At 41.6% G+C, this 12,485-nt stretch overlaps 1 protein-coding gene across 3 annotated transcripts in view; it reads left to right on the top strand.

The window, feature by feature from the left end:
- USP32 (ubiquitin specific peptidase 32) overlaps window positions 1-12,485 on the top strand; it is a 212,039-nt gene that overhangs the window by 196,347 nt on the left and 3,207 nt on the right. For all 3 annotated transcript variants that reach the window (XM_054536994.2, XM_063718751.1, XM_063718752.1), the window contains 6 exons: window positions 22-108; window positions 2,268-2,388; window positions 7,311-7,502; window positions 9,490-9,778; window positions 11,190-11,614; window positions 12,290-12,382. In XM_054536994.2, coding sequence (XP_054392969.2) covers window positions 22-108; window positions 2,268-2,388; window positions 7,311-7,502; window positions 9,490-9,778; window positions 11,190-11,614; window positions 12,290-12,382 — 1,207 coding nt within the window. The remainder of the gene's footprint in view (window positions 1-21; window positions 109-2,267; window positions 2,389-7,310; window positions 7,503-9,489; window positions 9,779-11,189; window positions 11,615-12,289; window positions 12,383-12,485) is intronic.

Here is a 12,485-nt window from a genome sequence, read left to right as displayed (position 1 = left end):
TTTTGTTCTCTTCTGTTTCAGTGATGACAGTATGGGCTATCAATATCCATTCACTCTACGAGTTGTGCAGAAAGATGGGAACTCCTGTGCTTGGTGCCCATGGTATAGGTAAAGTGATCTGCAAAATAATTAGTAGAATTTCAGCTTTAGATATTATACAATTTCCATAAGATTTCCAATTTTGAGAAGTAAATAGTGAATAATGAGAAACTTAAGAATTATGGCTGGGCATGGTGGCTCTCGCCTGTAATCCCATCACTTTGGGAAGCCAAGGTGGGTGGATCACCTGGGATCAGGAGACCAGCCTAACCTGGTAAAACCTCATCTCTACTAAAAATACAAAAATTAGCAGGGCGTGGTGGTGCGTGCCTATAATTATTCCCAGCTACTTGGGAGACTGAGGCAGGAGAATCGCTTGACCCCAGGAGGCAGAGGTTCCAGTGAGCCAAGGTCACGCCACTGCACTCCAGCCTGGGCAACAAGAGCGAAACTCCATCTCAAAAAATGTTTTTCATTTCCTTTTGAGGTCAGTAGATAAGTTTTGCTTTTGAGACTTAGCTGGTTTTATAAACTACAGTCCATACCAAATTCCTAACTTGTGATAAACATTTATTACTCTATAGCTTCACCTCTTCTTTTTTGTTTTGTTTTGTTTTATTTTGTTTTGAGATGGAGTCTCGCTCTGTCACCCAAGCTAGGGTGCAGTGGCTCAATCTCGGCTCACTGCAACCTCTGCCTCCCAGGTTCAAGCAATTCTCCTGCCTCAGCCTCCAGAGTAGCTGGGACTTCAGGTGCGCACCACTGTACCCAGCTAATTTTTGTATTTTTAGTAGAAATGGGGTTTCGTCATGTTAGGCTGGTCTCGAACTCCTGACCTCAGGTGATCCACCCACCTCAGCCTCCCAAAGTGCTGGAATTATAGGTGTGAGCCACCACGCCAAGCCTCTCCTTAAATATAAATAAGTTTGCCAGTTCTAAGCACAGTAGACCATAGTCTTCACTAGACCTTGCTGGAAATCTGTTCTTGGTTTTTAAAGAGTTATGGAGATTGATTGGTCATTGCTGTTACAACAGGGAAAGTGCCTAATGATACTAAAGTCCCCCTTTAGAGAACTGCAATAGACTTAGCAAACTGAGTCTAAAGTAGGCATTGGCCGGGCGTGGTGGCTTACGCCTGTAATCTCAGCACTTTGGGAGGCGGAGGTGGGCAGATCACGAGGTCAGGAGATCGAGACCATCCTAGCTAACACGGTGAAACCCCGTCTCTACTAAAAATACAAAAAATTAGCCAGACATGGTGGCGGGCACCTGTAGAAGGCTGAGGCTGGAGAATTACTTGAACGTGGGAGGCAGAGCTTGCAGTGAGCTCAGATTGCACCACTGCACTCCAGCCCGGGCGACAGAGCAAGGCTCCATCTCAAGAAAAATAATAATAATAATAAAGTAGGCATTGGAACCACAACTTTATTATATCCTCCACCCCTACCCCATCTCCCACCCTACCCCTGCAACTCTAAAAACTTTTTTTTTTTTTTTTTTTTTTTTTTTTTGAAACAGAGTCTCACTCTGTCACCCAGGCTGGAGTGCAGTTGTGTGACCTCGGCTCACTGCAACCTCCACCTCCCAGGTTGAAGCAATTCTCCCGACTCAGCCTCCCAAGTAGCTGGGATTATAGGTGCCTGCCACCATGCCTGGCTAATTTTTGTAGTTTTAGTAGAGACAGGGTTTCACCATGTTGGTCAGACTGGTCTCGAACTCCCGACCTCAGGTGATCTACCCACCTTGGCCTCCCAAAGTGCTGAGATTACAGGCATGAGCCACCATGCCTGGCCTCTGTAAACTTTTATATGCATTTATTTAGTCTGCCATTTTACAGACAAGGAGCTAGGTGTTATACTAGATAAATTGTCCTACCTCAGAGCATTAAATAACTGAATTTGGAATTTCTTGAGTGCTGTAGTATCTCAAACAGCCAATTCCCATGTCATTTATTTGCCATAAAGTTCACATCTTCCTGTGATTAACAGGTGGTATCAAGTACTTTGTCAAAATAAAGACTTGAAAAGTGAAAAGCATGATTCCCTGAAACTATACTAATTATTAATAAGTATCCCTACATGTATCAGAGTCTGAAGTTAGAAGCCCATGACAAATTGTGAGGCCCAAGAGGAAAGCAGAAAAGTAGGAAGGGAGAATATTTTTTATTAAGAAAATTTAGATTCCTTCATAATTATTTCTTCCTCTGTGGATCTTTTCCCCCTTTTTAGATTTTGCAGAGGCTGTAAAATTGATTGTGGGGAAGACAGAGCTTTCATTGGAAATGCCTATATCGCTGTGGATTGGGACCCCACAGCTCTTCACCTTCGCTATCAAACATCCCAGGAAAGGGTAAGTATTTAGGGCCACCATAAAATGGTGATTTTTATGGGAAATTTCCCCCAGTGTAACTATTATGCCATTTCTGTTTTAGACAACTTAAAAACAACCAGAAAAACCTTCATTGGCATCCTCTATGGCACCTAATATATTGACATGTTTGCTTGAGCTTTTTCATTTTCCAGCTTCTGGAGTTCATTGTATTGGGGCATTGTCTTTGTCCATTTTGTGTTGCTATAACAGAGTACGTGAGGCTGGTAACTTATAAAGAAAAGAGGTTTATTTAGCTTACTGTTCAGCAGCCTGGGAAGTTCAAGGACATGGTCCTGGCTTCTGGCGAAGGCTTCTGTGCTGCTTCATAACATGGCAGAGAAGATCAAAGGAGAACAGACACAGGCAAGAGGGAGGACCAAACAGGAGGAAGATCCTCGCTTTCTAACAGCCCACGCTCTTGGAAACTAAGTTCTCAGAAGGAGAACTCAACTACTGCAAGAATGGCACCAACCATTTACGAGAGTTTCACCCCTATGACCCAAACACCTCTACTAGGCCCCACCTCTTAACAACGCCACATTGGGAATCAGATTTCAACATGCATTTTGGTGGAGACAAATAAACCATATCCAAACTATAGCAGGCATTAAATTTCAAAAATATTAATAAGTGAACCTTGAAACAAAACTGTGTCTGGCCATGACGTATCAATAAGCATCTCTCTGTTAAATATTATTGAAGTTGCAGCATTTGGTAACCACAGTTACTTAGTTCAAATGTGTCCCAGGGCTATAGTTGCTACCTTTAATAGGCATAGTGATCAGAAAAGTTAGAGAAAGGATTAAAATGTTTCAATTTTGGGTACCTAAGAGCACATCTCAATGGCCACTCTTCACACTTCACATTCTTCTGTTGTCACTGTCTGGCCAGAGCAATTTTTAAATTTTGAAAATATTGCTTCGGAAATAATTTTAACTCCATACCTAAAAATGTTTGCCTCAGGCAGTTTTTAATCAACCAAATATTATTTGAAAGGTAAAAACATTAAGAATCTGATAGAGAGATAAAAGAGTCAAAGGAGTTCCTTAAGTCACATGAGGAATTGTAGTGGTTTTTGCATTTTTATGGCTCTTGATAGTTGGAAATTTCCTTTACTATTTTTTAAAGCATTCCCTTTGGATAAGTTAGTAAAGGTAACTGACTTTTCTGTCTTGTTATGCTATGGAGGACTGGGGAAACTACCAATTCTAGACCTAGTTTCCTATTTAGATCCCAAAATATGCCCCCCACACCAAGACTCCTGGGAGCCTTTTCTAGCCAGGAATAAGTATAATTTGTGGATACTTGTCAAATGAAAGATCACTAGGCTAAAGCTAAAGAAACCTGAAGAGAAATTAATGTTCTAGTTCATGCTCACTAGCAAGGAGGGAAAATTTTACCAGTTGATAGATTCATAAATCTTTGTCAGCACAAAATCTGACAGGGCATTATTCTGACAAGACATTACTGTCAATGATGATAAATTATTTGGCTCTATAAATCTCTTCCCCTTTTTAACAAATCCAGTGTGCAATCTGAAAAGCTCTTTAGGACATCCTGCTTATAGGAAGCAGCCTACGTGACCTGTTAAATCTTACCCTACTTCCACTTTTAGTGATGCACTTAGGATACCATGGAAACGAAGGGCTATTGATGCCTTGCTAGGGAGTGGGGCCATATGACTAATCTGGGCTCCCCTACATGTAGGGTTTCTGCATGTGCTTAGAAAGTCATGTAGACAAAAGAGATACCGTGGTTTAAATTGTGATTATTGCCCATATGCTTTATATTTTTTATTCCAGTGATTTCCCTTTTAGGAATTTGTCTGAGGGGAGAATACTCTGTAATTACTCCATAATTTGCAGGCAAATATCATCATAGCGTTTTTTAGGAGAGTAAAAAGTTATTAACAACTTATATTTGTCTCACATTAGAGGAATGGTTAAATAAAGCATGGTGTATTCATTGGATAAAATATAATGCAGTTGTTGAAAATGATTACCAGGAGTTTTTGCTAACATTTATGGGAACATGCTTACGATATGTGAAAATTTTTTTAAAAACAAGACATAAAGTTGCATATACTGGAAATAATACCTTCAATATTGAAAAAAATACTATTTAGGAAAAAGGACAGAAGAAAATCTGCCAATATTTTGACAGTGGTTGCCTTTGTATTAAGAATATAATTAAGAATATAAAAGGATTCCCTGCCTTTTAACATTTTTCTCTGCTTTCCAACATGAATATTATACCTAGTAATCAGAAAAAAATAGAGAGGCAATCACTCTTATCCTTTACATTTCTCTCCTGTTTGGACGTCAGATTCCTCAGTAGAAAATTAAACTGGATGCCAGCCTGGGCAATATGATGTCACCCTGTCTTTACAAAAAATGCACAAATTAGCCAGGTGTGGTGGTGTGCACCTGTAGTCCCAGCTGCTTGGGAGGCTGAGGTTGGAGGATTGCTTGAGCCCAAGAGATCAAGGCTGCAGTGAGCTGTGATCTCGCCAGTGCACTCCAGCCTGGGTAACAGAGCAAGAACCTGTCTCAAAAAAACAAAAAAAGAAAGAAAAAAGGAAAATTAAGCTAGACAAATTCTTAGGCCACTCTCTTTTTTTCAATAGTCTTATATGAAAACTATTACTTCATTTCCTGTGTTTTGTGTTAAAGATGAGCTTTAAAGCAACTTTGAAAAAGAAGAAGGTGCCTATAAGTAATTTATAGATTATTTAAACAATAGTAGAGGATCTAAGCATAGATCCCAAGAGGTAAAGGGAATCTTTATCACTTTGGGAAATTTACTGATAAATAGAAATTATTGTCAGTACAGTCCACAAATATGTTTTTTATCAGCATTCTTTCCTCCCTGTCTTCATCTAGCACTGTAGCCTGTGTTCCACAGAAAATATAGTCAATAAAAATCAACATTCTTTACTAGCTTACTCTAATTTGTGGTTGGCCATAAAGTATTCCTGGTAGAGATAATAGAGATAATATTTAACTGGCTATGAGAAAAGAAACACTATCATATATGATACACCCCTTTTTCTACTCATTCCAACAACTATGATATAGCATGTTTCCTTTTGAAGCACATCAGTTTTTTCCTTGAGTGACCAGTTCAGAAGATGATGACAGTTAATATCTTGTTACTACAGAATTTGTACTCAAAAAAGAAGTCTATAACCCAAGTCCAAGCCACATTTCCTTTTCTAAAAAAAGAATTTTCCTCTAAGTTCCCCTTTTTAAATGAGCTCTTTAGCCTAGATAGTTAGGCAGTGCTAGAACCTTAATTGCACAATCAAACCCAACCTTGCTAGTTTATAGCAGCATTTGACAGCCTCGTGACTATCATGTAGGGAAGAAGTCTCACCTGAAAACCCATTCTAAACTGAATGTCTTGAGCTGTGCTAATTTGTATTCCAGGCAGCCTAATGTTCCCATCATGAGTTTCAGGAAGGGAAATTCGCGGAGGAAGTTCACCTCTGGAAGGGAGGAGCAATAAGTAGGGTGGGTGATGGACATATGTGACGTTTGCCACAGAGAGGCAGTCAGTGTGGGCCTTGTGGTCTGGGCTCTGCTTTGGGACACAAACATATACTGTGTGAAGTCTCATGGTAGCATTCATAACCCTGATGCTTCACCCACCTTCCCATACATTAGAGGGACAAACAGAAGGATCCCAGCTCTATGGTTCTTGATTGTTTGTCAGGTAGCAGCCAGGCATGGAGAGAAAAAAATTGTTTCTTTTCTGTTGCACTCTAGATCCTTCCTTCTCTCCTTCTTCATTCTACACCACCCCCAACTTACATCCGTGAACCCCGCCCATTCTTTGCTCTCTCTCCTTTCTTATACTTAACTCCTTCTTGCTCCACAGCCTAACATGCTGATTAACAGGACCCCAAAGGTTTTGGTGGGTATTAGGGGCCTTCTCAACAAAAGCAGCACACTCTTTTGAGCTTGCTCTTCCTTTTGTTGCCATCTCAGATAAAAAGGCCCCATGAGGGAGGAGACAGATAATTATAGACTTGGTATTCTGATAACTCTGTGTTACATGGAATCAGATGCAAATGAGTTGTACCCTGTGGGGTTTCATGCTCTGCTGTGTTGTCTTCTCATGGTGAGCTTTTCTGTGCCCTTATTTCATCCAGCTCTGGTTTCTGTGTTTCATGTTATTTCTCCTAGCCTCTGTAAAGTCTGCAGCATACTAATAATGCTCTGGCTTTCTGATTAAAAATAAATGGCTTACTATCAGCACTGCTGGCTAGAGGGCCAGCTCACATATAATCCCTTATAGGATTCCAAAGTTGTTAAATAAATGCAATTCTTTTTGTTTTTGTCATTTTGAAGCATTCAAAAAATTTTCAAGAAAAGCTATGGTCATATAAATACAAATTTTATCCAGAATGTTACTGATGTAACATTTGTGAATAAATGTATAGGTGCTGTATTTGCTCAGACTCTAGTTTGGGTTGTGTTTTCTTTTCCCTTTTTTTTTGAGACAGGGTCTCTCTCTGTCATCCAGGCTGGAGTGCAGTGGTGTAATCACAGCTCACTGCAACCTCTACCTCCCAGGCTCAAGCAATCCTCCTGAGTAGCTGGGACTACAGACATGTGCCACAATGCCCAGTTAATTTTTAGATTTTTCTTTTACAGAGACAGGGTGTTACTCTGTTGACCAGGCTGGTTTCAAACCCCTGGACTCAAGAAATTACCCCACCTCGGCCTCCTAAAGTGCTGGGATTACAGGCATGAGCCATCATACCCATCCAGTTGTATTTTATTTTTCCTTATATAGGGTAAAATAAGGGTGAGTGACCGAGAGGTTGATGCATACTTAGATCACCACTTTAAATGCCTTCCCACACACCCCTTTCCTCCTGTTCCCTCTACCTGCAGGTTGTAGATGAGCATGAGAGTGTGGAGCAGAGTCGGCGAGCGCAAGCTGAGCCTATCAACCTGGACAGCTGTCTCCGTGCTTTCACCAGTGAGGAAGAGCTAGGGGAAAATGAGATGTACTACTGTTCCAAGTGTAAGACCCACTGCTTAGCAACAAAGAAGCTGGATCTCTGGAGGCTTCCACCCATCCTGGTATGTTACAGTCCGCCTCTGAGAGAGCAGGAATCTAGCATAAAAGAAAGAAGACATGAACAAACAGGAGGTTTTGTTATTTTTGAGAATAAGACCTTTCCTGCAGCAGTGTTTAAAACACTTGCTGTACAAAGTTTTTATGTTGAATACAAAGATGAATCTTTCTACAAATATTTGGTAGTTCCTTTTCCTAAAGAGCTTATAACCTAGAAGAAGAGATCAATCATGTAGACCAGTAACTGCAATTCAGTGCGATGTCAGAACTGCCACAAGGGGTACAACGTGATGAATTTGAACTTCAGGAGAGGGTCAACTTCTGGCTCTGTGGAGAGACGAAGCTTAGGCTAGCCCTTTGTGGACTCTAGAAGAGCAACTGAGCCCGGAGCCCCCAACACCCACTGCACATAGTTATGTGGCTATGGCACATTGCTGAGTTGAGTGTGTGTACACAAGCATACCAGTGCACTAGGGCCTGTGTGTTCTTTTAGATTTAATTTACTTCTGCCTTCTCCCTTCATGGATTAGGAGACTGTCCTGTTTGTCAGGAGAGTTTGAAGTGACAAATCTTCCTATTCATTAAGATCAGTGTAACTGTAAGGTACTGGCATATTTTAATCAGATATTTATATGTATTTTCTTTCTTTTTTTTTTTTTTTTTGAGACAGGGTCTCACTGTGTCACCCAGGCTTTAGTGCAGTGGTATAATCTCAGCTCACCGCAACCTCCACCTCTCGGGCTCAAGTGATTCTCCTGCCTCAGTCTCCTGAGTAGCTGAGATTACAGGCACGCACCACTATCGCCCGGCTAATTTTTGTACTTTTAGTAGATATGCGGTTTCACCATGTTGGCCAGGCTAGTCTTGAATTCCTGACCTCAGGTGATCTGCCCACCTTGGCCTCCCAAAGTGCTGGAATTACAGGCGTGAGCCACCGTGCCCAGCCATATTTTCTTATTCTATTCATGTCTCTGTCATACTACTCTGTGAAGCTGAATGTAGGTTTTTCTTAGACCAGAACAGCTTCCCAGGGAATGATGCACAAGAAATTAATAACATTGGTTGTTAGCTAGCTCCACAGATAGGAACTAGAGGGAAGGGGCAGGCTTGGAGACAAGGTGGGTGGGGAGGAGAGGGAGACTTTTTTTTTTTTTTTTTTGAGACGGAGTCTCACTCTGTCGCCCAGGCTGGAGTGCAGTGGTGCAATCTCAGTTCACTGCAAGCCTTACCTCCCAGGTTCACACCATTCTCCTGCCTCAGCCTTCTGAGTAGCTGGGACTACAGGCGCCCACCACCATGCTTGGCTAATTTTTTGTGTGTTTTTTATTTATTTATTTTTTTTAGTAGAGATGTGGTTTCACTGTGTTAGCCAGGATGGTCTCGATCTCCTGACCTCATGATCCACCCACCTTGGCCTCCCAAAGTGCGGGGATTATAGGCGTGAGCCACTGCGCCCGGCCGAGGGGGAGACCTTTTAAAAAAAATTGAGGTATAATTAGCATAGATTTTTAATATCCAGTTTGATTAATTTTAACAAGTATATATTTTCATATAATCATCACATAAGCAGAGCAGTCACGTAGACCAGTAACTGCAATTCAGTGTGATGTGAGAACTGCCACAAGGGGTACAACGTGGTGAATTTGAACTTCAGGAGAGGGTCAACTTCTGGCTCTGTGGAAAGTGGAAGCTTAGGCTAACCCTTTGTGGACTCTAGAAGAGCAACTGAGCCTGGAGGCAATACCCACTGTGCAGTCACATGGCTGTGCCACACTGCTGAGTTGAGTGTGTGTGCACAAGCACACCAGTGCACTGGGGCCTGTGTAGAGGCCTTTATGAAACCATATTTTTGAAGTCTTTAAAAAATAATGAAGAGTAAATGTTCTGTTATATATTCCCAAACATTCACATGTATTTGACTTGTTTTTTCCATGTAAATTTTGTATCTTCAGAACCCTTTAATGTGGATGTTTTCTACCTTTACTTCTCCAGATTATTCACCTTAAGAGATTTCAATTTGTAAATGGTCGGTGGATAAAATCACAGAAAATTGTCAAATTTCCTCGGGAAAGTTTTGATCCGAGTGCTTTTTTGGTACCAAGAGACCCAGCTCTCTGCCAGCGTAAACCACTCACACCCCAGGGGGATGAGCTCTCCGAGCCCAGGATTCTGGCAAGGGAGGTGAAGAAAGTGGATGCGCAGAGTTCGGCTGGGGAAGAGGACGTGCTCCTGAGCAAAAGCCCATCCTCACTCAGTGCTAACATCATCAGCAGCCCGAAAGGTGAGGCCGGGGGCCTTATGCAGGTGCTTTCTTGGGACTTCTGTAGGCTACATATGTTTCTCTGTCTTCTGTTCTGGAACATCAGGTTGGTTGGGTGGAAAGAACTTATCTGGAATCAGACCTAGCTGTATTTGAGCTATGTAAGTTTTAGCAAGAGATTCAGCCTCCCTGAATCTATTTTCTCATCTGTAAAATGGAGTTAATGCCAGGTTTACAGAGTTGAGAGTGACACATGGAGAGTAAAGCACTTCACACAGTGCCTGATATATGGTAAACAGGAATGGTAGCTGCTGTCTTGTCCCCTTGTAGCAAAAGTTCTGAGGTTCCCCATCTTTCAGGGGGTCTAGAGGATCAAAACTCTTTTTTTAAAAAAATTTATTTTAGTTTTTATTTTTTTGAGACAGGATCTCACTCTGTCACCCAGGCTGGAGTGCAGTGGTGCAACACAGATCACAGCTCACTGCAGCCTCGACCTCCTGGGGTCAATCAATCCTCCCACCTCAGCCTCCTGAGTAGCTGGGACTGCAGGCACACACCACTGCACCTGGCTAATTTTTGTATTTTTTGTAGAGATGGTGCTTCGCCATGTTTCCCAGGCTGGGCTTGAACTCCTGTGCCCAAGTGAACCTCCTGCTTCAGCCTCCTAAAGTGCGGGGATTACAGGTGTGAGCCACTGTGCCTGGCTCAAAACTATTTTCATAAAAATACTAAGACAATATGTACCTTTTCACTTTTATTCTCTCACAAATGTACAATGGTGTGAGAGATAACATGACATGGAATAATATCGTCACTTTGACAGTGAAGTCTGTGCTAATGTATTGTACTTTTTCATCCTCAGTTTTAATTTCTAATACGGGAAATATTGATAGATAAAATTCACATAAAAGTTCTAAAGGTTCTCAATAATTTTTAAAGGTATAAAAGGGGGTATGGGTAAGAGGCTATAACCAAAAAGTTTAAAGCCTTACAGGATTTTTGTGAGACATGGAGGTAACAATGGACAGCAAGAAATTCCCAGTACCATGGAATAGGAAGTACTCAGTAAATGGTGGTCACATTTTTTGTCTAATTTTACAAAGGAGAGGAATATGTATTTGGAAAACTCCTTACTCTAATAGTTAGATTTTTTTCAACTGAATCTGACATAAATCATCTTTCTGCTATTTTCTGAGTCCTTATAATGTACTTTACATTTTCAGGACATTGTTGCTTATAGGGACTTGGCATTGAAGAAGACAAAAATGTAACTTACTGGCTACATAATAGGAACTAAAGAGTAGCCAGTCACGACTGCCCTGTCTTTACCTTTGTGTGTACAGTTGTGAAGCTAACCTCAGAGTTAGCATTTGGGGCTGGCTTACTTTGTGGCATTTGAATTTGTGAATCTTTTCTTCTGTCCTGTTCACAGGTTCTCCTTCTTCATCAAGAAAAAGTGGAACCAGCTGTCCCTCCAGCAAAAACAGCAGCCCTAATAGCAGCCCACGGACTTTGGGGAGGAGCAAAGGGAGGCTCCGGCTGCCCCAGATTGGCAGCAAAAATAAACTGTCAAGTAGTAAGGAGAACTTGGATGCCAGCAAAGAGAATGGGGCTGGGCAGATCTGTGAGCTGGCTGATGCCTTGAGTCGAGGGCATGTGCTGGGGGGCAGCCAACCAGAGCTGGTCACTCCTCAGGACCACGAGGTAGCTTTGGCCAATGGATTCCTTTATGAGCATGAAGCATGTGGCAATGGCTACAGCAATGGTCAGCTTGGAAACCACAGTGAAGAAGACAGCACTGATGACCAAAGAGAAGACACTCGTATTAAGCCTATTTATAATCTATATGCAATTTCGGTAAGTGGTTTATTATACGGTTTTCAGAGAGTGGTCTGTGTTTTGTTCACTTGTCTTCATGTATTCATCAGCAAGTATTTTTTTCAGGTCCTTCTTATTTCCTAGCACTGAGCTTAGTGATAGACAAAGTTAACATAGAAATCTTGGCCTGCCCAGGTGTGGTGGCTCACACCTGTAATCCCAGCACTTTAGAAGGCTGAGGCAGGAGGAAGGATCTCTTGAGCCCAGGAGTTTGAGACCAGCCTGGGCCCCATCTCTACAAATAATTTTAAAATGGAGTGAGGTATGGTGGCATGTGCCTGTGGTCCCAGGTACTTGGAAGGCTGAGGCAGAAGGATCACCTGAGCCCAGGAGGTCACGTCTTTAGAGAGTTGTGATCACTCGACTGCACCCCAGCCTGGGTGATAGAGCAAGTCCCTGTCTCAAAATAATAATAATAATAATAGTAATTACAATTATAAAATGATTGTTTATCCACACAAGACTTGGAGCTTATGTCTTTTGTATTTTGCTTTTTGCTTATTTTGGTTTTAGAAAAAGTTAGAGGGTTCTAAAATATTTTTTCACCTACTGATCATTTACATGATCAGTGTTCTCCTGCTCAGATCCTAGTGCTATACCCTGGCCATAGTACAGTTAACTGCTAACATACCTCCACTCTCTTATCTCTTACAGTGCCATTCAGGAATTCTGGGTGGGGGCCATTACGTCACTTATGCCAAAAACCCAAACTGCAAGTGGTACTGTTACAATGACAGCAGCTGTAAGGTAAACATTCTCAATCTTTGAATGAAAGTTAGAAACAGAGTATCAGCAGAACTGGGGAACATTTGTTGAAATAATGGACTATCTCTTGAATAGGAAATAGATA

The sequence above is a fragment of the Pongo abelii genome, chromosome 19 (assembly GCF_028885655.2).
Source record: "Pongo abelii isolate AG06213 chromosome 19, NHGRI_mPonAbe1-v2.0_pri, whole genome shotgun sequence".
NCBI lineage: Eukaryota > Metazoa > Chordata > Mammalia > Primates > Hominidae > Pongo > Pongo abelii.
Note: the sequence above shows the minus strand (reverse complement) of the source record. Positions and strands in the feature narration are given on the sequence as shown.